The sequence below is a fragment of the Pelodiscus sinensis genome, chromosome 1 (genome assembly GCF_052426305.1).
Source record: "Pelodiscus sinensis isolate ZL-2025 chromosome 1, ASM5242630v1, whole genome shotgun sequence".
Lineage (NCBI taxonomy): Eukaryota > Metazoa > Chordata > Testudines > Trionychidae > Pelodiscus > Pelodiscus sinensis.
The window spans coordinates 184082785-184108715 of record NC_143052.1 but is presented as its reverse complement, the minus strand read 5'-3'; the positions used below and the strand labels follow the sequence as shown (position 1 = coordinate 184108715).

Below are 25931 nucleotides of genomic sequence, written 5' to 3'. Positions count from 1 at the left end.
AATATCTAAAAAGAAAAACATGAAAAATATGAAGCCGATTTTTTCAGTTGATAATTTTTTCAATAATTGTCAACCTTGTAAATTAAATATTAAATAAGACAAGCAGTGTTGGTGAGTAGTTTAGCAATAATGTATTCATCTGATGCAGAGGAGATCAAAGTTTGAGTTTTAAATGACAAAATTTTCATTTATGCTTTAATCTGAAGGTCCTCTCTCGCTTCTCCTCCACCTCCAGTTGTAGTAATCCAAGCCCCAAAATTATAATAATTGTTCCAGCTGTAGAGACTGATCCTGCATTCCACAAAGTGAGTAATTCTTAGTGAAGAGAATGCGAGTTCTGCATGTGATCGGATTGCAAAATGTTTGGCCCATGCTGAAAATTTAGTTCTCGTAGAATGGATATAATATCTTTTCTTTAATCCCTCGGGGTATGTCTACACTTTCTCCCTAATTCAAACTAGGGATGCAAATATAGGCGACCAAAATTGTTAATGAAGTGGGGATTTAAATATTCGCATGATCTCTTCATTAGCATGATCTAGCGTTTCGAAAGTGAAAGTATGCGCCAGAGTAAAAATGAGGAGTAACATTAGTTTGAACCAAGGGGGTTGGTTCAAACTAACGTGTCCTGGCACGCACTTTCACTTTTGAAACAGCTGTTGAGTGGAGTAACACGCCAGCGAAATCATGCTAATGAAGCGTGGGATATTTAAATCCTCTCTTCATTTGCAATTTCGGTCGCCTACATTTGCATCCCTAGTTTGAACTAGGGAGCAAGTGTAGACGTACCCTCAGATCCCTACGCAACTCTTCTAAAATTTCTACAAGATGCTATTTGCTTAAAACAGGCAAAAAATGAACTATAACTAATGTTCATTTTGCTAAGGCCATGTCTCCACTTACCGGAGGATTGCTGGGTCAAATAAACCCACTAAATCAAACCCACTAAATCAAATGCTGAGGTTGCCCCCCCCATAGGTGCTAGTACTTGGAGAAAAGGAAGTTGGCAGGAGAATTTCTCCCATTAACCTCCCACCTTGGGGCTGCACCAGAAAATCAGTGCAAGGGATGTCGACTCCAGCTTCACAGTTGACATAGCCGGAGTTGCATATCTTGCATCAATTTTCTCTGCCAGTGTAGACCTAGCCTTAACACATACTCGTTTTTCCATCACCTCATTCTCTACCTCCTCAGCATCCTCTTGCTTGGTGCATCCATTTACAGAAACTTTAATTATAAACTCTTTGGGGGCGGGAGCTGTCTTTTACTGTCTTTGCCCAGTTCCTAACATGATGAGTCAGGGCCCAAGTTACTATCGTGCTATCAATAATGTAGAGCTAAACTTTTGAGTAGTTAAATAATCAAGTGACAGGTATTACTGCCCAGTTCTTCTATATGTACATCTTCAGCACCAGCACTTATTCTTTTATATTCGTTTTCCATTATCATTCTTAAAAAGTTTTCCATTACCAAAATTGTGTGTATAAAACATAAAGGGTATGTATAGTCCCAGCCATGCACAAAAAACCAAAACTACTACAGGTTGAACCTCTCTAGTCCAGCACACTCTGGTCCAGAAACAGCTGTAGTCCGGCATGATTTTAGTTAGCTAGATTTCAACATAAGAACGGCCATCCTGGGTCAGACCAAGGGTCCATCCAGCCCAGTATCCTATCTGCCAACGGTGGCCAATACCAGATGCCCCAGAGGGAAGAAACACAACAGGTAACCATCACGTGATCCCTCCCATCACCTACCTCCAGAGAAACAGAGGCTAGGGACACCATTGCTATCCATCCTAATAGCCATTTATGGACCTAACCTCCATGAATATATCTAGTTCTTCCTTGAACTCTGTTAAGATTCTAGTCTTCACCACATCCTCTGGCAAGGTTTGTTTTAAACCTGTTTGTTTTAAACCTGCTGCCCTTTAATTTCATTTAGTGACCCCATATATTGTAGGAATAAGCAAATAACTTTTCCTTATTCAATTCTTCCACACCAGTCATGACTTTATAGACCTCTATCATATACCTCCCTAGTCGCCTCTTTTCTAAACTGGAAAGTCCCAGTCTTTTTAATCTTTCTTCATATGGAACCCGTTCCAAATCCCTAATCATTTTTGTTGCCCTTTTCTGAACCTTTTCCAATGCCAATATATCTTTTTTGAGATGAGGTGACCACATCTGTACACAGGATTCAAGATGTGGGCGTACCATGGTTTTATATAGAGGCATTAAGATTTTTTCTGTCTTATTCTCTATCCCTTTTTTAATGATTCCTAATATTCTATTTGCTTTTTTGACTGCCGCTGCACACTGAGTGGATGTTTTCAGGGAACTATCCACAATGACTCCAAAGATCTCTCTCCTGAGTAGTTGTAGCTAAATTAGTCCCCATTATATATATCATACACATAGTTGGGATTATTTCTTCCAATGTGCATACTTTTACATTTATCAACATTACATTTTTTTTGCCATTTTGTTGCCCAGTCACTTAGTTTGATGAGATCTTTTTGAAGCTCTTCACAGTCTGCTTTGGTCTTAACTATCTTGACCAGTTTGGTATCAAATTTGGGCAAATTTGGGCACCTCACTATTTACCCCTTTCTACAGATCATTTATAAATAAGATCATTTCCACTTCTCATGGGTATGGGCAAGTTTCCCTTGGTCCCATAAAGTTTGTTTACAGCCAGCAGGCCTAGCTCTCAGTGTTCTGTGCTGTTGTTTTCTCTAATTTACTCTAAATGTTCTTTAACAGCCCACTAAGCAATGAAAGTGTTGGTAATGCTGCAAGACAATATTGACCTCCCATGGTTCAGCAAATTGTCTACTGCAGCACCAGTCAGGTCCTGAGAGTGCCAGACTGGAGAGGTTTAACTTGTACTGAGCTCTTATTGCTCTTACTGAATTTGGCAGCTTTGTCTAGCGTTAAGTTTATTACATTATTAGGCTGGCATCAGACTGGGAAGGGGAGGCAGTACTGACCTCCTCTGTTAAAGGCGCTTGTATGATTACTCTTTTTTTTTTGGACAACTTAAGACTCTGGCAAAGCAGAACTGTCTTCTATATATTGGATGTTCAATAAACAGTACCTCATTTGTTTTGTTGAGCCCAAAGTAGAAAGGTCTTCACCTATCTCCATTTAGCCATTGAGGTGTGTACATTATTTGCTCAAAATTGTACATAGAATGGCAGTGACAGGAATGTAACACAACAGTCCTGACTCAATCCCCTGCTGTAACTACTGGACATCGAGATAGGGATGATAAATATTGGTTAATTGAATAGTCAATTAACCTCATGAATTCTTATAGGTTACTCGACTATTCTGTAGTCTCCAGGGGGTGGGGCCAGCAGCCAGAGGAGCTCCCTGCCACTCCGAGCTGCTGCCTATTAATTTCATTTGGTGACCCCTAGTACATGTGTTATGGAAAGGAGTAAATAATTCTTCTTAATTCACTTTTTTCACTAGTCATGATTTTATAGACCTCTATCATATCGTCCCTTAGTCGTCTCTTTTCCAAGAGACCCTATTTCTCTCAGTATCTATGGGCATGAATGTTGAGCAGTCAAGAAATCCTGTTTTATGCAGTCAAACTCTTTCAAGCTCCAGTTATAACAATCAGCAAATGAACTTTATAAATCAGTGTGAAACAGTGGAGTGTGTCACAGCATCAAAAACTCTTCTTAACTTTAAATCACACTTCTTCAAAGTTCTGATTTCCTAACCTTCATTGTGCTGCTTAATACATAAGAGGACCTGTTGCCCAGCTCTTATCTTGGGTAAGTATAGTTAAAAACAAACCTGCAGGCTTGTTGTACACATGTGTATGTGAGAGTGAGAATGAGAAGTATTTTTCTCCCGCCATTGGAAAGAAACTAAAGTGCCACTACTGTATAAAAACCTGTACATTGGATGTTTCTTTGATGTCTTTGTTTTAATTAAGTTGTATGCACAAATGTCCAAGAGTCATCTGTTGGCAAGGGTCCTATTGTGGTTCATGACTTATCTGTCATGTATTAGTGATAAGTTTTGAGCCTTTCTCCTTTTTAAAAAAAATATTCATACTTGAAATATGTTGCCATGTTATTCCAATGGGACTAGCAGAATAAGTGGCCCTTAAAATGGATTTCCAAGTTTATTGCAGGAATAATAAGACCTCTCTTAGTATATTTGTCCCAGCTGTCATAAATTTTCCTAGACCTGACCGTCACAGTAGACAAAAGCATGTTGAAGGAAAACAAGAAATTTGTCCTGTGGCATTAAACATGAAAGTTAAATGGAGAGTCCCTTCTAGAAAAAGAAATTAATCTGTTTGTCTTCTTAATCTACCCTAACCTATTACATATACACTTCTTGAGGCAAAGAGGACTGAAATGTCAGCAAAGATAATCTCACTTCCTTTCTTTGAAGTTTTACCATTGTTTTAAGTCCCCCTCTGCTTCCTTCACATCTCTAGGCTCTGTTTCTGTAATCCTTTGACAGTTAATGTTTCAGTTCACGTCCTTAGTACAGTTCTCATAAGGATATTTATTTTTTGGGACTTTGTCTGAAGTAGGAATCTGCTGGTAAGTTTCATTCCAAGATTTTGTATCACTATTGAATTTCAGTCTTAAAGCCAATAAAGCTTTTCATTTGACTTTGGAAACAGTCTTGCATCTAAAAATTTCCTTAGAAGAGCTTTTTTCTTTCGTATTCATTTTTAAAGATTTTTGAAAACTAAAAGTGATTCTTAACTCTTTTGAACATTGTACATCACCATACAGATCATCAGTAAATTTTAGCAGGCCACATCCCTATAAATGAGTACCTGGCCCAGTATTCTTCACACCTTCTGATCCTATTTCCAATTTACTCCTACTCTACTCCTCTAGGATGGTGGTAGGAAAATGGGCAACTGGAGGTGGGGAGGAAAGAGACAGAGGTCTGGGGCTGATGTGCAGGAGGGAGGAAAGGATAGAAATGACTGACTATGGAGACCCTGTCATGAGAGGTAAATGGAAGAGAATTGGGAGGGCATTGGGGGAAAGGAGAATGGGGGGTGAATATACAACCTGACCTGAGGGAAAGATGAGAATGGGGAGCTTCAAGAGGAGTGGGGAAAGGACATGCTGAATGTTTCTCATGAGATGGGCCAGTGATCCAGGCACAAATCCCCTTGACATAAGGGACTGACTGGGAAGAGTTGCGTGGAGACCCTGAAATGGAGAGAGATGGGAAGGTAGCACGTACGGAGCCAGTGAGAGGGAAGTAAAGGAATGCAGAGCATCCTGGTGGCTGCTATGTGCCTGGCCTAGAGAAGCTGTAGAAGTAGGTAAACTCCTGGTTTCCTGTGAGCCTTGTTTAGCATGTGAACTAAACAGTTCCTGACACACAGTTCAGGATGGTTACTTATAAATAACACCCACAGTAAAACAGTTACGGGGTATGTTTACCTTGCAACGAAATACCAATGGCTGGCCTGTGCCAGTTGACTTGGGCTCAGGCTGTGTGGTTGTTTAATTGCAGTGTAGACTTATAGGCTAAAGGCCAGGCTCTTGGATGTTGAGAAATGAGAGAGTCCCAGAGTTCAGGCTGTAGCCCAAGACCAGAAGCCTGTACTATAGTTAGATGGCCCTGCAGCCTGACCCCTTTGAGCCCAAGTCAGTGGGCACTGGCCTTGAGGTAAGTGTTACACATAGAATTCTCACCTGTTGAAGGTGAAGACTCCCCTACACTGTCTAAATGCAGCCATTGCCCAGATAACCTGTAATATATTGATCAAAGGATGTTCTTCCCAGCAGTTGCACCTTTTTCAGTGGAGGTGGGTTGTATGGAGTGACTGTTTTAGTGCTTTGTCTCAGGATTTAAAAGTGCCCTGATCTAGGATATCCCAGTGCGCAGATAAGCAGAAAAGCATGTTGAATTCAGAATTTTCTCCTGCTTTTCCTCCCCAGCCTCGCCATGTGTTCAATATGCTGAAGAAGTATGTGCGTGCAGAGCAGAAGGACAGACAGCATACCCTCAAGCACTTTGAACATGTCCGCATGGTGGATCCTAAGAAAGCTGCCCAAATCAGGTCTCAGGTAATAACCAGTAAATACAGCAAGTGGTATTTTGAACTTCTGCAAATCTTCTATCAGCAAATATAAAGAGTAAGGTCTGTGTCCTGATCACTATGATGTGATCTGCTAACCATTTGACTCCCTCTTTTACAACTTTAATTACTGTAGGTTTTAAAAGGTTCTAACCAGGAGTTCTGTAGTCATTTGTAAGGGTACTTTGTGGTGCTCATAAATAAGCATCATGCACTTTGCTTGTGTCTAGCACAGTTTTCAGCTGCGATCACTGTATTTCATGGCATGTTGTGTCTGCTGAATGTTTGTTTGGGGACAGTTTTCATTGCAGATTACACAAAGAAAAAGAAACCAGGAGAGGTGTAGGAGATTTCAAGATGACCATTAAACTTGTAGAAACAGTGGCTCAACTTGAAAATGTACTGTAATTTGTAGTGTCCCTTGGCCAACACCACATAATTGGAAACTCTGTCCCAGCAGAGTGTTTTGGTGAAAAATTAAACACCAAAATATTCCAATTATGAACTACCATAGGAGTGCCATGGGAGGAGGAGTTGTTGTTTCAGTGCCTTATGTTCCCACTCTCCTGGGGGGAGTTTCATGATGTGCCATAATCTAGTCTCTTGGTGATGGGAGATGGTACTTCATGGCAGTCCAGTGGCCACAGTGCATCATGGGAGAGGAAGTCTGCTGGGAACCCAGCTCATAGAGAACGAGGACATGAGGTAACAGAACTACAGCTACCACAGCTGCATTTCTCAATTGAATAATTTTGACTTTTCAACAAAAACATTTGGTTTTGGCACTTTCACCTTTTTTAAAAAAAATCAAAATTTTCCTCAGAAAGCACTTTCCATGAAAAAAATGTTTGGTCAAAAATCCAATTTTCTGTCCAAAAGCGGGTTCAACCAAAAAAATTTGACCGCCTTTACTGACTTCTCTCATTCAGTCCTGGTTCATGTTGCAAGTGGGTACAAGGAGGTTGGGAGAGGATGCAGACTAGAATGCAGGGACACAAGAAGGTGCCAGAAAGCAGAACTGTTGCCAGAAAGATTGTTTCTGTGTCATCTGCAGGAGACAGCTGAACCGCGCAATAGATTTTATGACTGGAGAATTGCAGAATCCATGAAGCATGCCTACTTCCTCTGAAAATTGTCATGCTCTGTATAATATATAAATCTGCAATGACGACTGTAGGTAAAATGCTAATGTTTTTCCCTCAAAATGGATTTTCTATTTTTGTAGGTTATGACACACCTACGTGTGATATATGAGCGCATGAATCAGTCTCTTTCCCTTCTCTACAATGTACCAGCAGTTGCTGAGGAGATTCAAGATGAAGTGGGTAAGTTAAATGGTTTTTTTTTAATTGTAGAAGCATCATAACAATCTACAAAAGAATTAGGTCTTGAAGTTAAAATAGAAAAAGAGTTAAAATACAATGGCCCCAATTCTCTATAATGAGAATAGCTAACATAAGAAGACAGATCTGTCAGTGGTTTAAAACTATAAATGCAGGAGGGAGGTGTAAAATATTGGAGGTACTTTTTATCTTGATTGATGAACTCAATTAATTAATTAATCAATTAAGCGGTAAGCAAAAGCTTATAGGTTAATGCAATAGATTAACCGGTAAGCAAAAGCATATAGGTTAAAATGCTATAGATTACACGCATTTCCCTCCCTCTGCAGGTACATTTTTTAGCAGGCTGGCCAGCAGCCCAGCTCAGTCCTGGCTTGCAACGTGTCCAAGATCTTCCCCTGCTGTAGGTCTGCATTGAAAGTGTATTAGGAGCCAGGCGGGCAGGCAGCCCAGCTCAGTCCTGGCTCTCACCGGGTCCAGGAGGTCAGACCCACCTCCCACCTCCAGACAGGGGCTGCTGCCACTCCGCACTGCTGCCTCTGTCTCAGAAGCAGCAGCACAGGGCAACAGGCAGCCAGTCTGCCAGGGGAGCTGGTTTTTAAATTGGCTCCCATCGTGGAATAGCTCCCACCTGACACCCCACGCTGCTGCCTCTGATACAATGGCTGCCGCCCCCGCAGACTATAAACTAGTCGACTAACCGTTAACATTTCATGGGGTTGCTTGATTATTCAATTAACTGATATTTAACATCCCTACTCTGAACTGAGTCATCTTCTCGAGGAACAGAATGGACAAAGATTATTCATATTTTGCTTGTATAATGGTCTTTCCATCCTACATTGTGTTTCTTTGAAGTGGCTATCTTTTTATACAGGGCTACTTTAATTCTCACAGAACATATGCGATGATATCTTCACAATTTTTATCTGACAGTGTATTAATTTACAGTTGGAGCCTACATACTGAAAAAGAAATCATGGACATCTATTGACTCTTGTCACCACTAGATTTGGGAAGTTAATACAGAGAGAGCAAATCATGTTTATTCTTTTTGGATTTTTAATTCAATATGATGCATCTAATTCAGGTGTCTTGAGAAGACCCCAAGCAAAATTTAAACCTGCAAGACTCAGGCATCCTTTCTTCCACTGATTAGTAAAATGTTTCCCGGGTGGCATTTCTCCAGTTAAATTTCAGCCCTCATTGATACAACATGGGAATTTGAGAGTGGCAATGAATCATACCACTGTAGAGGCTGATTCAGGTGTATACAGAGCTTGAAGTGCAAAAAATAAAATAACTGTTTTGAAAATCTAGATCTCTGTGTTGCAAATTCAAAGAAAGGAGATTTTAAGGTAATGAGGAGCAGAGAGTGTGAGTAAAAGATCTGAATCCAGCAGTCTAGATTATGCTATTTTAAAGCTTTTAAATACCATGGCCAAGAGGAGCCAAACATCTAAGTCCTCCATGAGCAGCGAGGAAGGCATCAAGTACTTTCTTCTACTCATTCCCTGCCATCATGTCCTGATGATGTTAGACAACACCATTACCATGTTCTGCATCAACAAATGAGAGGGAGGAGCGAAGTTCCCAATCCTGTGTGCAGAAGCAATCAATCTGGAATTGCTACATCAGCAACCAGATCACCCTATCCCCAGCCTGCCTTCCAGGGGCATAGACTATACTTGTGGACTCACTCAGCAGGCCCGTGGCACTTGACTATGAGTAGGAACTTCACGACAAGTACTATACTGTAGCTTCACTCAGTAGGGAGCTCCCACCAGAGACGTATTCCCTTTCAGGCCAATAACAAGTGTGCCACATCTTTTTCTAGGAAGCCCTTAGTTATCACTCTCAGGGAGATTCTCTCCTCTCCTATCAGACCAGCTCAACTATGCCTTCCCCCCACTATTGTTTATCTCTCAGATGCTACATAAAATCTGATGATGACAAAGCAACAGTCATACTAATCTCCCTCCCTCTTCTGGCTCAGACAGTTCAGGTTCCCCAACCTGCGGTACATTCCATCTGCCAATTATCATCCTGAATTTCCCCAACCTTCTGACCCAGTGCAACAGCCAGATCAAGCATTCAAATTCGTGACCACTCTACCTCCAAATACGGTGTTTGTTTGGGCACCATCCTAGAATAGGCATGTTCCTCTTCAGGACATCCTCTCTAAACAGGAAAGACTCCACTAGGTAATGTTACTAGGCTAAATGGAAACGCTCTTCCTCTTGAGCAGGGCCAAAAGCTGCAGAGATTTCCTGTATCCCTACATTCTGTCTTTGAAGATTGGGTCTTGCCTTAGCTCCTTGCTGGTCCACCTTGCAGCAATTAGCATGTTCCATCCTCTTATGGAGGGTTAATCCATTTTTTCATACCTGCTAACAGCTAGATTTTGGACAGACCTCTTAAGAACCTTCCCACCTCTCCAAAACATCACAATCCTAATGTGATCTGGTAACTTGGAATTGACAAAATCTCCTTCAAGCCTGTTCCTTGTCCTCCCATCCTTGTAGCCATCACTTCAATTAGATGGGTTGGTGAACTCAGAGCTATGATGGCAGACCCACAATTTATAGAGTTTCAGAAGGATAAGATTTCCTTATGCATACACCCAACATTTTTACCAAAGGTAGTCTTGCATTTTCATCGTGACCAATCAGTTCACTCACCTGTTTTCTTCCTGCAACTGCACATGTTTACAGAAAAATGTAGACTCTATTTCCTTGATGTTCAATGAGCCTTGGCCTTTTACCTGCAGAAAACAGAAAAAGTCAGGAAGTCCCCAAGACTGTTTATTGCAGTGGCGGGGAGAATCGGGGATATACTACTGTCATCCAATTTCCAAATGGATATCCAGCTGCATTAAACTCTCCTACAAACTGTCAAACCTAACTCTCCCCCCCTCCAAAACATGGGTTCTCTCCTCTAGCATTCAAGCAATGCCCACATCTTCTCTTCTAGACATATGTAGAACAGTCATGTGTCGTGTCATTCACACATTTGCAATACACTCCACCCTGGTGTGGGACCCAGTGGCAGATGCCGCCTTTGTCACATCAGTTCTCCACACAGCCTTTCTGTCTTCGTCCTTTCACCCTCCTACTTAAGTACTGCTTGTCAGTCCCCCACAGAAATGCTATGGTGATCATCACTCCAAGAAGAGGTTACTCACCTGTAATTGGAGGATCTTTGAGATGTGTGGTCCCAGTCTGTATTCCACTGCCCATCCTCCTTTTCCCTCTACTTCTGATCTGTCATGGTCACAGGGAGAAGGAACTGGAGATGTGATTGGTCTGCCCTACCTTTTATCACCTTGGGTGGAAGTAGTGAATCAGGTACATGTACCCACCATACTTGCAAATTATTCAACTCCAGGTGTAACTCATGGTGAAATATAGATAGTGACCACACATCTTGAAGAACTTTCAGTTACAGGTAAGTAGAAGTTTGAGTTCATTCCTGAGACAGTAACTCCTCACTTTAGTGTTGTCCCAGTTAATATTGTGTCATTGATCCATTGCTTATCTATGAGAGCACATACTTTAAATTGTTTAAAGTTGCGCAGTGCTCCTTTATGATGTTGTTTGATTACCTACTTTATCCACTACTTGCAGGATTTTCTGGAAAAGCAACTTCTCTTTGTGGGGGTTTAGAAATAGGATGGGCTGGCATTCCTCATCAGCTCCCCTACATTCCCTGTAAAGTATACAGCCGAGCAGCTACAGTTCAGCTGTATCCTCTCACTGCCATTCTGCTTCTGCCCTCTGCTTTGGAGCTTCTCTCAGGAGTTTCCTGCTTGCTGTGTGGGAAGGGGAGGCAGTACTGACCTCCTCTATGAAAGGCTCTTATATGATTACTCTTTTTTTTTTTTTTGGACAACTTAAGACTCTGGCAAAGCAGAACTGTCTTCTATATAGTGGATATTCGATAAACAGTACCTCATTTGTTTTGTTGAGCCCAAAGTAGAAAGGACTTCACCTATCTCCATTTAGCCATTGAGGTGTGTAGATTATTTGCTCAAAATTGTGTATAGAATGGCAGTGACAGGAATGTAACCCAACTGTCATGACTCAATCCCCTGCTGTAACTACTGGACATCGGGATAGGGATGATAAATATTGGTTAATTGAATAGTCAATTAACCTCATGAATTCTTATAGGTTACTCGACTATTCTGTAGTCTCCAGGGGGTGGGGCCAGCAGCCATGGACTCTGGCTCCACTCCCGAGGAGCTCCCTGCCACTCCGAGCTGCTGCCTGTTCATTTCATTTGGTGACCCCTAGTACATGTGTTATGGAAAGGAGTAAATAATTCTTCTTAATTCACTTTTTTCACTAGTCATGATTTTATAGACCTCTATCATATCGTCCCTTAGTCGTCTCTTTTCCAAGAGACCCTATTTCTCTCAGTATCTATGGGCATGAATGTTGAGCAGTCAAGAAATCCTGTTTTATGCAGTCAAACTCTTCCAAGCTCCAGTTATAACAATCAGCAAATGAACTTTATAAATCAGTGTGAAACAGTGGAGTGTGTCACAGCATCAAAAACTCTTCTTAACTTTAAATCACACTTCTTCAAAGTTCTGATTTCCTAACCTTCATTGTGCTGCTTAATACATAAGAGGACCTGTTGCCCAGCTCTTATATTGGGTAAGTATAGTTAAAAACAAACCTGCAGGCTTGTTGTACACATGTGTATGTGAGAGTGAGAATGAGAAGTATTTTTCTCCCGCCATTGGAAAGAAACTAAAGTGCCACTACTGTATAAAAACCTGTACATTGGATGTTTCTTTGATGTCTTTGTTTTAATTAAGTTGTATGCACAATTGTCCAAGAGTCATCTGTTGGCAAGGGTCCTATTGTGGTTCATGACTTATCACTAATACATGACAGATAAGTTTTGAGCCTTTCTCCTTTTTTAAAAAAATATTCATACTTGAAATATGTTGCCATGTTATTCCAATGGGACTAGCAGAATAAGTGGCCCTTAAAATGGATTTCCAAGTTTATTGCAGGAATAATAAGACCTCTCTTAGTATATTTGTCCCAGCTGTCATAAATTTTTCTAGATCTGACCGTCACAGTAGACAAAAGCATGTTGAAGGAAAACAAGAAATGTGTCCTGTGGCATTAAACATGAAAGTTAAATGGAGAGTCCCTTCTAGAAAAAGAAATTAATCTGTTTGTCTTCTTAATCTACCCTAACCTATTACATATACAATTCTTGAGGCAAAGAGGACTGAAATGTCAGCAAAGATAATCAAGAGGGTGTTGAATATCCCCTGTCAAGCCCCCCATTCCATATTCCTTTTCAGCAGGGAAGCGTTTGCAGCTACTGCTATGCTGTGCATCTGTTGTGTTTCCTCTCTTTGGCCTCAGTCCATGCTGCTTCTAGAGTGTGAAGCTGCATTAACAACATGTTAACCCTTGAGGGCTCAGCTGAATGCTATTTCATCATTCATGTCTTGTCTACACTAACCTCCCTACCCTCTTATCCATCACTGGTCTAACTTATACAACTTAAGCTATGCAAATGCGGCGTACTTACACAGCGTCTTCTGAGTGGTAAGGCTTAGCAGGAGCTGCTCTCCCAGGGTATGTCTACACTACCCTCCTAATTCGAAATAGGAGGGTAATGTAGGCATACCGCAATTGCAAATGAAGCCCGGGCTACACGCGGCACGGAGTAGCTAGTTCGGATTAGGCTTCCTAATCCGAACTAGCTGTACTCCTCATTCCACGAGGCTACACGCGGCACGGGGTTCGAACTGCCGGCATTTAAAAATGGCGCCGGCCGGGTTTATGCAAATGAAGCCCGGGAAATTCAAATCCCGGGCTTCATTTGCAATTGCGGTATGCCTACATTACCCTCCTATTTCGAATTAGGAGGGTAGTGTAGACATACCCCCATTGACTCCAGCTATTCTTCTCATCCTGGTGGATTACTGGAGTTGATGGGAGAGCTCTTGGAGATCTATTTGTCGCTTCTAAGTAGACCCACAATAAATTGACCCCTGGTGGATTGATGGCTGCAGTGTTGATTCACCACTTAGTGAAGACAAGCCCTCAGTAGCAAGACATTGCCTGGGAAATATTCCACACTCTGACTCCACCGCTTCAACCAAGCTTTACAATCATTATTGCGGTGTACGGTATTAAATTGTTTAAAATTGTTTAATATATCTGTATATTGTATCCGTTCCAAGGCCAGAAATACTGAAGTTCTCATTAAAAAGACAAAAGGATTCATGAAATACCTTTTGTAAGAAACAATTGGCTTAGAAAGTCTGAGCTAATGTAAAAGCTTTATAATGTCCAGAGATGAGCTTATTCTCATACATAGTCTATCTGAATAATGAGTTGTCAGCAACAGAGCATTGAAAATAATTCTTGTCTGCAGCTGGAGAATTGACTTGAGTGGTTGATTGATTTTTTTTTAAAATTTTAGCTCTCTGCATGATTATATACCTACTATTTCCAGTCTTACCGTTTACTTCAGAGCTCCTGGAGACCTAGTCCAATTGAATGTAGTTTTGCAATAAATTAAGAAACAAATGCAAACCTTCCTCAGCCCTTGAGCTTCCTGACTGCATGTCTACTAGAGGACGTATCAATGGACACCAAGTGTCCTTTTTTCATAAACAGATGAGAGTATGTATATACCAATAAAATTCACTTGGAGCCCACATACTGAAAAGAAATCATGGACAGCTATTGACTCTTGTCACCACTAAATTTGGGAAGTTAATCCAGTGAGAGCAAATCATGTTTCTTCTTTTGGGATTTTTAATTCAATAAGATGCATCTTATTCAGGTATTTTGAGAGGACTCCAAGCAGGAAGCTCTTCCCCATTAACCTGAGAATCCATTGAGAACTTTATATTGAGCCAAAATTCTACATAGTTCTATTGGGAATTCTGTATTGTACATGAAACAATGGCAGATGCACAGAGACTCTTCTATTTCTCAGTTTGTATAGAGACCTATACATTCATGGATCAGCTGTGGATATACATTTTTATATCCACACAGAGCTCTAAGTGTGTAGACCTGTGGAGTCCAACCAGTTCTGAAGCAGTAGCCACTATAAGTGACTGCTGCTATAGCGAACTAGCCAGACTCAACTGGCCAAATAGCCACATGTGGCTAGTGGCTAGCGTGTTGTACACCACGGATGTAGACCCTTACTGGTACTCTTGCATAAAGGCAGAGAATCCATCAATTTCACAGTGAAGCCTTTGTTTAAACCAAAATTCCTGACTTGGATTATGGGAAGACAGAAGATTTTACAGATGCTCACATTGAAAAACATATGAATGAAAGGTTAATTTTAGGTCCGGAAAGGAGTAGGGATCGGGATCTTTCTTGTCCCACTTCTTTCACTTTTGGGTGTCACTTTCACTGCATTGTTTGAATTCACTTGAAAAGAATTATATGGCTGTGGAATCCAAAATAATAAATCCAGTTCTCAAGCAAAAGCAACATTCTGCACAATTTGTCATTAACACATGCAGTGAAAAGGCTGCAGGAACTTAGCTAGGTTTATATCAATTGCAGACACTGCCTGCAGTGGTTTCTGACTAGTTGGTAAGCACTGATGATTTTAAAAACTAAAATAAAAAACTCCTTGCACATATAGATATGTAAAAAGGTCCATACAACCCTAGGGAACAGAAAGTAAGCCATGTTGTGCATCCTTAGTTGCCTTACATACTTATTCTCGCTAGCTAGAAGTGTTATAAAAACCAATCTCAACAATAACAGCAAGAGTAGTCCTGGCATTGATACTTGCTGAACACTGTTTCAGAGACACAGTACCAGTGAGGATTAGAATCCAACTGTGCGTGTCTTGTGACAAAGTTGGAAGACACACATTATTTTCACCAGGAAAATGTGTCTTAATCCCAGGAATGATGCAGCAGGCACAAATTCCGAAACCTGTGTTGGTGACATTAGAACTCTTCTATATATACTAGGGTCAGGCAGAATGTTATTCTACTTCTGCGGTGCTCAGTTCTCAAAACAGTCTCTGGTTCCCAACTGGTGGCCCTCCAGTGGAGTCAACAGCAAGATCTGCATCCAATCCTGTGAAGGGAGTGAAACATCAAGGGGTAGATAAATTTGATGCAAACTATAATTCTTTGGCAAATAAAATTACACAAGCCATTGGTGCTTTGATTATTCTGTCCCTGTGCCTCTTTCCTGCTTGTGAACCCCTGATCCTAAGCAGTATGGAGCAGGTTGTCACACTGATGACAGGGTCCAGCCAAAGAGTGTTTCTAAACAGAAGCAGTCCCAGAATTGGATGCACAGTTGACTAAAAGAGACTTGAGTTTTGTATGTTATGTACAATTCAGAATATGGCAACACCGTGGCAAATTCGTGGCAAATTGCCCCTTGATCTCCTGACCTTCTGCATGTGCATCGGCATTACAGCAGCAATTCCACTCCTCAGGCATTCCCTGCCATTCTGTTTAGTCCTTTCTGGCCACAAGGATAATGAGACTGGAGCAGGCATTTTTGAAAGACCTTAGAGACACTGTGTAAATACACAGGTGCACTTACGCGCACATCATTTCCAGTATCCATATGAACATGCTCTGCCCCCACAATACCCATATCATCTTAACAAGTTTTTAGTCATATGCAATAATACTAGCTTTAACATTTGTCATTTGCTGCAAAGCACTTAGTGAGTTTTAATCTTTCCTCCAACCATTGCCATTTACTCTTTATTGGTTAGAACTTTACTAAAAATGCATTGCTATGTTGCCTTTCTTTAAAATGGTGTAAAAAGTGATGGTCTGCTCCTGCAAAAAGAAGCAAATTCTGTGTTAAGTCTTGAACAGCATTTTTAAAGTTTTTGTTTGCTTAAGCATTAGAGCAGGGGTGGGGCATCTCAGGCCCGGGGATCTGACCCCCGAGGCTCAGCACTAGGGTTTCCAGGTGTCCGGTTTTGAACCAGACAGTCCAGCATTTGAGCTTTCTCTTCAGGAAACAAATTGAGAAAATATAAATGAGAAAATATAAATGCCTGGTATTTTCTATATAAGATGTAATGTAGATTGTGATGTAATGTCAAGAGTGTCCGGTATTTTTGTTGAAACCATCTGGCAATCCTAGGCGCACACATACCCCCAGGTTGGGGAACCAGTGCTGGCATTCCAGCCCCCCTACTTCCCTACTGCTGGCCTACTAGGGTGGGCTTCCCTAGGCTCTGATGTGTGAGGAGAATGTGGAGAGTGTCTTTCTCCTCAGTCAGGGGCCACGTCAGTTAGGGGGTTATTTGGGAGCAGGGGGTGTCCTCACTTGTGTGCAGCCCCTGACTGATTTTTTTGTGGATCAGTGGCCCTTGACCAAAAAGGGTTCCTCAGTCCTGTACTACAGTAAGGTGACCCAGGCTGAGTCTCTCATAGACATCCAAACTATCTCCAGCATATGCCCAGTGGCTTTGAAAGTGCTGTGGCAAGCTCATATTGCAGTGTTTCTGGTGTTTTATGTATTTTTATGTTTACAATGTTCATCGGCCATATTAAATCACCACTTTTGATCATCTGCTATTTTGAATTCAGTATAAAAATGCAATTTTTCCTTTTAGATATAACTTACAAGAGAGTCTTATCACAATACTAGTGATAGTAAGGTGATATATTTAACAGGGATGGGAGGAAGTGTTTCAGACCTTAACATCATAACTCTGCTGCTTTTAATAGGCAGAGATAATTGACATGTGGAATACCAACTATATGTCACTTCAGGCTTTGAATTCTGCATATCATTAGGTATTTTGAAAGAGCTAAGGAGTCTGATCTATTTTATGTGTTTGGAGGCTCAGCTATGTCTGCTGCAGCTGTTGGAGGGAAAAGGATCTTAGGAAAGGTTTCTTCTCTCACACACTGATCAAATGTTTTCTGCTTCTGAGTCGCTCTCATCTTCTATCTAGATTACTAGTTTGTCATAGGAGAGCTGGCAGAGAATACTAAGTAATTAAAAAGAAAGTATTGATGCCTTCCATTCAGGCTGATTCTCCAAGTATTTACAGTACTGTACTATATACTCCCCATCTTTTGTAGCTACATAATGTATTGTGCCTTGCTCCTAACATTTAATGCTTTTCACAAAGATGCTAATCCTAATTTTTTGTGCACAAACTCTTTTAACTAAACCTCATGCATATTGACATGACTAGGTAACAAGATACTCTGAAAGGGAAGAATGACTTTACATTTTAAAAGAAAAATGACAAATCTGGGAAAATATGGGACATTCTGTGTGTTAACTTTCAGAGCTGATCAGAATAGAAAGGTCTCAAGAGGGTTAGTTTTGGAATATTTTCTCCATGGCTTGGCAGAAAGCATCTGAAAATCTGTTTTAATTTCTTCCTTTCAAGAAATATGGTCTTAGTAGGTCAAGCACTGGACTGCAGTCCAGAAACTCCTGAGATCTAATGCTGACCTTCTTGAACTATAGACTTGAATACGGCACCACCTCTCAAACTCAGCCATTTAAATTCTCTGCCCTCGTTTCCTCATTTCTAGACTAGAAGAATATGCCTTACTTATCTCACAGGCATGCTGGGAGAATAAATTGGGTAATATTTGTGTAGTGTAAGTGCTTGTTATCAAAAGCCACTAATTAAAGTACTGGCAAAAGAAATAAACCTAAGGACAGGTGTATGGCAAATAAAGAATTTAAGAAAACAGGCTCCAATTTCAAGCAAGATACGTTGGATCCACATTCTAAATTAAGCATATGAAATTGTGTGCCTATATTTGCACACTGCTATCGTCCATACATGAATACAAGTCTCCGGGAACCCAGTATAAGTAAATAAGGAATACTTAGTATGTACTGTCAAACGAGACCAGACATGATCACTTAGACTAACTGATGTGTGTGCACAAAAACCTAGTATTTACACTTGTATCTTATAGGCATTAGGGTACATAAATTACATGTGCAAATATGCACACACTTAAATTTGAAAGTCTAACCTTTAAGAGCATCTGGGAGTACCATATCCTTCATCCCAAAAGCCTTTCTACCTTGGAAATTTCCATTATGCCAGTTGTCATCTGAAACTACCTGAATTCCATTTTAGGATATGCTTAGAAGCTTCAAATCTAGTGAAGACCTTTCAGTGAAAAAATTGACACTCATGATGTTGGCATCCCATTATATACTCCCTCCCTTTCCCTCTTCCCCCCCAAAAAAAGAAAACCATCCAAAAAATCAACTTAATTTTAAAAAATTAAAAGACCATACCCAAGCACAGTTTTACCCTCAAAAGTGAGACATGCCAGAAACTCTGATAATCTCATTAGAGATTTAGCAATTCCTATTGACTTTACATGGGAGGCACTTGGATACTATGGTGATGGACAGCTGTATAAAATACTGGTGCTTGAGATTTCAATAGAGCAAGTCCCCATAGTCCATTAGAGTCTTTTAAAATCAAGCATACCCAAGTTCCCAGTGGAACAGTATCAAAGATTAGTAGCATGTTAGCAGACAGTACAGGAAATTCTAAGGATTTGCTCCTGTTAGGTGATTAGCACTCTGGCCTTATCCAGCAAAGTACAGTACTTAAACGTTAGAAGGATCACATGCTGAAAGCTGAGTAGGGTGACCAGATGTCCTGTATTTAAGCCTTCCTGTGGGCATTCTGGCCTTAACTTAAAAATGGGCAAATTGTCCTGTATTTTATGCCCCCCTCCCATCAGTACTGGATCACTGCTTGCTAGCCGCCCACCAACCAGAAGTGAGAAGGGGGGAGTATCTAGTGTCTAACGATGGGGATGGGAGTGGAAGGCTGCTGGTGAGGTGAAGAGGCAGATGCCAGCTGCTCCCCCGGATGGTCTGTCAGCACAGCCTCCACTATGACTGTATGCTGCAGTGACATGTCGCCTCTGCTGCCCACCCATCAACCCTATACATGCTCCCCCTCTCGCTCTCCTCTCCCTGCTTTGCCCATCTGTCCTCCCAGCCCCACTACTCCGCCCTACCCCCTAGTGGAGCATGTCCTTCTCCCACCACTATGTAGAGCAGTGTTTCTTAAACCTTTTAAGATCAAGGAACACCAAATAATATATTTTTTAATGAGAAACACCAAGGATTTTTTTGTTCAGGAAAAAAAAACTAACAACAATGTCGGGGAGGGGAGGAGAGGGGAGAGAGGGCTGGGGGAGAAAGTTATCGAGGGGAAAAAAAGGGTCAGAGGGAAGTTATAGAGCAAAAAAAAAAAAGTTGCCTGCTCCTTTGAAGGTGAGCATTTTGAATTCTGTTGTTCTCCGTGGCACACCTCTGACTACCTCACGGCGCACCTGCGTGCCACGGAACAGTTTAAGAAACACTGATGTAGAGAGCCAGCCCCTGGTCAGAGCACTCAGCTCACCAACAGCCTGGCTGGCAGGCTCTTTCCTTCCCCCACTGCCTCTGGTTGGGTCAGCACCTGGGAAAAGCCCAAGATCCTGTGGCTGGTGCACTTGCTAGAAGAAGCTGAGCCTTGCATGTGTCAAAGCCCCACATAGTGCCAGCATGGGGAAGCCTCTCCACCCATCAGCTAAGCTCTGCAGTGGCAAGGGGGAAAGCAATGTCCAGCCTGTTCACACCCTAATTCTGCAGGCTGCACAGCAGCCCCCATGTCAGGAACTTAGTGCCATTTTTGCTCCCGCCCTTGTAGCTATTTCATTCCCTAGGCACCCTCCCCTCCTGAACCACCTCTCTGGCTTGGTTTGTTGAAGCCTCTGCAGTCAGGTTCCCTGAGCTCTGGTGCATCCTTAGGGCTTAACTCCTTCCTGCCCGTCCTGTAGCTGGGGGACAGGAGGCAGCTGGGTTGTGTCGGTAGCCAGCATAGTCTGGAGGTATTAGCTGCCTTTCAGCACTGTGGGCAGAAAGTGACAGGCAGCTTCTAGCCAGAGAGGAGAGAGAAGAGGTGAGTTCTGCAAAGACACAGGCTTTCTCCCCTCCCCTGCTGCTGGAAATAGCTCCTGTCCCTTCTCTTCTGTATGGTGCTGAAAGGCAATTGCTGGCCACGTTGTAGGGTTCACCCCCCCCCCCCCCCAATGTTTGCCTTAGGAAAACACATCACCAGGTACTGGGAGAGGTGGGTGCATCCCAGGGGTCCATCCAGGCATGGAAGGTAGAGAATGCTGGGTCAGTCAGTCAGCACTCATGTGGGAAAGTGTGTGTCATATCTTTCCATATGTGGTAGGGGAGGTGAGGGAGTATGTCTCACCCCTCCTTGTGAGAACGCTAAAGCCTTAAGGATAAGTAAAAAGAATCCAACTATGAAAAATTTCCTTTTAACAGGGACTCAGTCAACTTGATGTTAGTTTGAATGTTTGCACTATATAGTTTAGATTGCTTGCCATTGAGCTCACTTGAATATGAATAATTTTACCAGGTGTCCAGTATTCAGCACAGGGAAATACGGTCATCCTAAAGCTGAGGACATGCTTAAGTGCTTTGCTATATGGAACTAATGTGCTCAATCTTTAATGATCAAGCCCTAAATGGAGGCTTATTGAAGTTGAGTTTGTAGACAGAGTGATCTCTAAAGGTTAAGATCAGAACCCAGAGCTTTCAAGAGGTTAACCAGACTTCCACATAGAGAATTTTTGACCTTGCTACATACATCTTCTGTTTTCTGAACTAAACTTAGTCCAAAGTGAAGCAGGAAGCATTTAAGTGACCTGGTCAAGGTCACACAGAAAATCAGTGGCTGAGCCAGGACTTGACACAGCCATGTCTTATCAACTAGACCATGCTGCTTGCCAGTACAGGACATAAAACTTCAATAAACAAAATGGTGAATTTACATATTTTTGTTTAACAAAAATTATGGTTTTGTACAAATTTAGCTTGGGATCTTTTGTCTCAAACATTCTAGGTATGTATATATTGGTAAGCAAAGATGAGAACTGAAGAGATGCAGTACTTTTTGGTTATTAGGATACAATCATAATACAGAATATTAGCATTTTCCTTACAGAACACTGCATTGGTGCTATCTTTAGAACTGAATTTATTGTTCTGCTAAGCAAAGTGGCTTTTGTTCTCTTTCAATTTCACACCTCTTCTTAAAAATTGCTCCTGCCACTTTACTTAAGGGAATTGGGCAGGTAATACATTTGGACTGAACTTTAACATGTCATTCTTCTGCTGGAGAACAAAGATATGAAATGGAACCCTTAAACTGTCGAGATTGCAAATACCAGTTTAAGAAAGGTTAACTCTGACGAGCCAGACTTTGCAAATGTGTAGCTTTCAATCAGATGAAGTGGCACTGGTTCAGTGAAGCATGGCCCTTCTTATAGAAATGTCATCATACCTTATTATAGAAAAATATTTGCACTGAATATATGCATAGTGTGTGTTTGAAAAGCTACAGCTGTCTAAAAACCACACCTGTCTGAAACATGCTTAAGATAAATTTGAAACAGTCTCGGTTTTGGAGTCAATGTGGAGGATCCACAGCTGCACCAAAGGAAGATTTGGCTCAGTCTGGGGAGATTGCAAAGAGGCCCTGTGTTCAACCAGGTACCATTGATAGTTGGTAGACAGACAGCCACCCAAGCCACATGCTTTTTTTTCCCCTCGCTAACTCTCTTTTTATGTCAGCATCCATGAGTAGTAGACAGCTAAGGCAGCTTTGTGCCACCCGAGAGCCTCAAGGGAAAAGGTTTAGAGCCACTGTGTGCCAGCAGAACGTCTCAGACCTGCCAGAGCATGGCTTTGTAAATGCTCTTTCTAGTTCTCACCTACTACTCCATGACAGGTTTTTCAGCCCCTAATTGCTTGCTAAAAAAGAAAACTTTTGTATCATTCTGCATAAGACAACCCCAGGTTATTGTCTGATGGGCCACGTCAACCTCTTAAGTTGAATGAAAGAATCATCTTTAAGGATTCTGGATAAACTGTCCTCTAATAGTAAATAATAACTAATTCCAAAGCATTGGATTAACTGTCCACTATAGTTAGCAATACATGTACAGGCAGTCCCCGACTTACGTGGGTCCGACTTACGTCGGATCCCTAGATACGAACGGGGTGAGGCAACTCCCGCACATGCGCAGCAGCATTCCCGGGGCTCGCTCACCTGGGTCCTAGGATCCTCCTCCTCCTCGGGCCGGCTCCGACTGGGGTCCCGCAGAGCTGCCGGGCAGAGGAAAAGTGCCTCCCCCTGCCAGCAACAGGCTGCCCCCTCCCTCCTCCTCTTCGGCCGGCTCCAACTGGCCTCTGTCTGCAGCAGCTGGCCACAGGGACAGGGATCCTGCAGAGCTGCCGGGCAGAGGAAAAGTGCCTCCCCACGCCCGCTGCCCCCCCCTCCCGCGGCCTCGCATCCTGCACGCCTCCCCCCTCTCCCCTGCCAGCAACAGGCTGCCCCCTCCCCTGAGCAACAGGCTGCCGAACAGCAGACAAAAGCAGCCTCTCCGCCCCTCCTCCCCCTATACATGCTGGGCTCCCTGGGCAAACAAAGACTCCACCAAAACAAACAAAGTGCTGGCCTCATTGTGTTAGCAAAAAAAAGGACCCTCCTCCTAGAACCATGGGTGGTGTGTGGAAATAAAGCTATTAGCTCAAAGCATGGTGCAGAGCTGTTTGGTATTTGATGAGTTACTCCTTTAGTCCTGAGTTTGTCACAGGGACAGAAATAGATGTGAAATCTTCTGAACAGGGGAACAGACAGCAAAACAAACATTAGAGGGGAGTTAACCTTTCCCTTTGCTATCCAAAACTAAAAAAAAATGTTTGGCTAGAGTTTCCCCTACAATATGTACCAGTTCCGACTTACATACAAATTCAACTTAAGAACAAACCTACAGTCCCTATCTTGTATGTAACCCGGGGACTGCCTGTACTACAATACTCTGTTTCTACTGCTAATACAGCATTTATCTGTGCTTTGGTATATAGGAATAGGATACTCATCTCAAGAATATTAAAAGTATCCAGAATACACTGTGCTTATAAATGCAGTATACACAGAACTATGAATTAGTTTGCAAGACCTATATTACAAAGAATTAGTCTAAAGGTGCTGAGTTAAGATGTGTCAAATTCTGACACTTTGTTTTAATTAGTGCCTTTTAAGTAAATTAATTAGTGCCTTTTAAGTAAATTGAGTGTATCAGGCATGTGTTACTATGGCCATAGAATCAGAGTATCCCAGGGTGATCAATTAAAAGTTCTGAACTGTTAATATTTAAAACAAATTATAGGTGATACAAAAACCTCCCTAAGTTCCAATTGCCACAGAAGTCAATGGGGTCAATGATTTATGTGGGATTTGGACAGGGTCCTTATTCATCTCTCATAAATTAACTGTTGTCTAGCTTTTTCTATTTTAAATGCTATGAGAATTTGGGGGATGTGTCCATGCAATTTATGAATTCTGTGAGATTATGAACTTTCTATATGTTTCTTTATCAAGCTGAAGATTCCATTCTGAGAGTGCATCATTTTGCCTTCTCTATTGAACTGAAATTTCAAAGGTGGGAGGCAAAGAACTAACAAAAGAGGATTATTGACTCAGATGATTAACCACTGAATGTAGGTGCTCTAAATAAGAGGTTGGATGCTTCCCACAGGAACTGATTAAGCTAGGGAGCAGTCACCCAGCAACAAAATCACCTGGCACCCTACAACTCTTATCAGCTGCAACAGGAGACCAGGGAATAACCTGACAGAAGTGAATGGAAGGTTATGAAGTACACCATTTCCTGTATTTGCTCTCACTCCTGGGCCATTTATCACTAGATTGAGACAAGGGAAGCTGCTGTGGGAGCCAGACAAGTTTGGTAGCATGGGGTAAGTTGCATGCCTGCCTGCTTACCTGAACAGAAAGGGTTCCCCATGCGAAGAGTGATCTAGAGTGAGGGGTAACATATGTAGATTTTGTTCATTTTTTTCTTGGTCTGTTTATTTTTCATGTGACCAAGTACAGAGCAGTAACATATTACATGTCTGCATGTGTTATATGATACACCTACCACATGGCCTTGAAAATTGAATGTAGCCCAAAAGGCTCACACCTGTGGGTGGTGTTCAGAGATAGGTGGTTGTTTAAACTGTAAGGAGAATCATAGGACTTAGCAATGGCTTCATGGGTTAGACATAGCGAAGCTCTCAGGAGGAGAGCTAGACAGAGGAGCTGCTCTGTGAATGTGTGCCTAAGGACCACTAATCAGGGACAGCCTGTTCCGACTCTGGAGGCTTAACTTACCTGGGGATCCTTAGGTTGGATTCTGCTCACAGCAGGCCCATGGGCTGCAGGTAGAGAGCTCCTAACCAGATCCATGACACAGATGCAGTTGCTTTTTATTTGAATTTTGCTGTGTGGTTAGAGGATTTGTACATGCTTATATCACTGGAGAGAGTGTGGTGATATCATTCATAGAAATGCTCAGTTAAAGGGTTTTTCATAGGTAATTTTAATTGTAAATCATCATTATGTTTATAACTCACTTACTTGGGATGTAGAGGTTTTTTTTTTAGATTGCTCCCAGATGACCATGTTAGAGTAGTCGAGGGTGGGCAATAATTTATATGGGGGGGGGGGCACTCCAAGATTTTGGTAAGTAGTCAAGAGCCACACTTCTATGGAGGGGCCGCAGGGTTTGGGATGGAGGTTGGGTGCAGAAGGGAGCTTGGGATAGGAGACTGGTTGCAGGAGGGGATGTGGGAGGGAGTGTGGATGAAAGAGGTGGTTATGACCTGAGGCAGGAGATTGGGATGCAGGGTCCAACAGGGGGTAAAGGTGCAGGAGAGGATTCTGGCCTGAGGGAGGGATGTAGGAGGGGGTGGAGAGCCTGGAAGAAGGGGGGTGCAGAGGGTTTAGGTGATGATCTGGGTCAGGGAAGGAGTGTGGATGCAGAAGAGGATTCTGGCCTGAGGGAGGAGTGTAAGAGTGGCTCCAGGGTCTGGGAAGGAGTTCTGACCTGGATGACATGGGGAAAGGGGATACAGAGGATTTGGATGGTAGACTGGAGCTGATAATTAAGGGAGAGAGAGGGGCTGGTTGGGAGGCACTTACCTAGGCGGCTCCCAGACAGCAGCCCTGCAGAAACTTAAGACAGGCTATCTGCATGTGTGCTGCAGTCCCAGGCTGCTCCGCGTGGCTCTACCCTAGCATAGGGAGGGAGGAGGCTTTGCATGCTGTTCTTGCCCCCAGCAAAATTTCTCCACTCCACTGGCTAACAGTATCTGAGAAAGATTGCTGGGGGGTGGGGAGCAGCAGGTGAAGCTTCTCCCATCTCTCCCCAGCTTCCAGAGCGCAGAGCAACCAGCCGTTTAAAACAGCATGAGCTCTTCTGTACCTAAGGTCCCAGGTACAGTCTTGACCATCCCTGGAGTAGTCTGATAGAGAAGTATAACAACTGCTGATTAATCATGATAGAATTGGCAAAAGTTCTGCTTTTATTCTGCATTCAACCAGTTCCAACGCGTTAAGTAGTTTTAACCAGGAGTTAAATAAGTATTGACTGTTAAG

At 42.3% G+C, this 25931-nt stretch overlaps 1 protein-coding gene across 4 annotated transcripts in view; it reads left to right on the top strand.

Moving 5' to 3' along the window:
• Positions 1–25931, top strand: part of APP (amyloid beta precursor protein) — a 313107-nt gene that overhangs the window by 247771 nt on the left and 39405 nt on the right. For all 4 annotated transcript variants that reach the window (XM_089773561.1, XM_089773560.1, XM_089773555.1 and 1 more), the window contains 2 exons: positions 5945–6073; positions 7310–7409. In XM_089773561.1, the coding sequence (XP_089629687.1) occupies positions 5945–6073; positions 7310–7409 (229 nt within the window). The remainder of the gene's footprint in view (positions 1–5944; positions 6074–7309; positions 7410–25931) is intronic.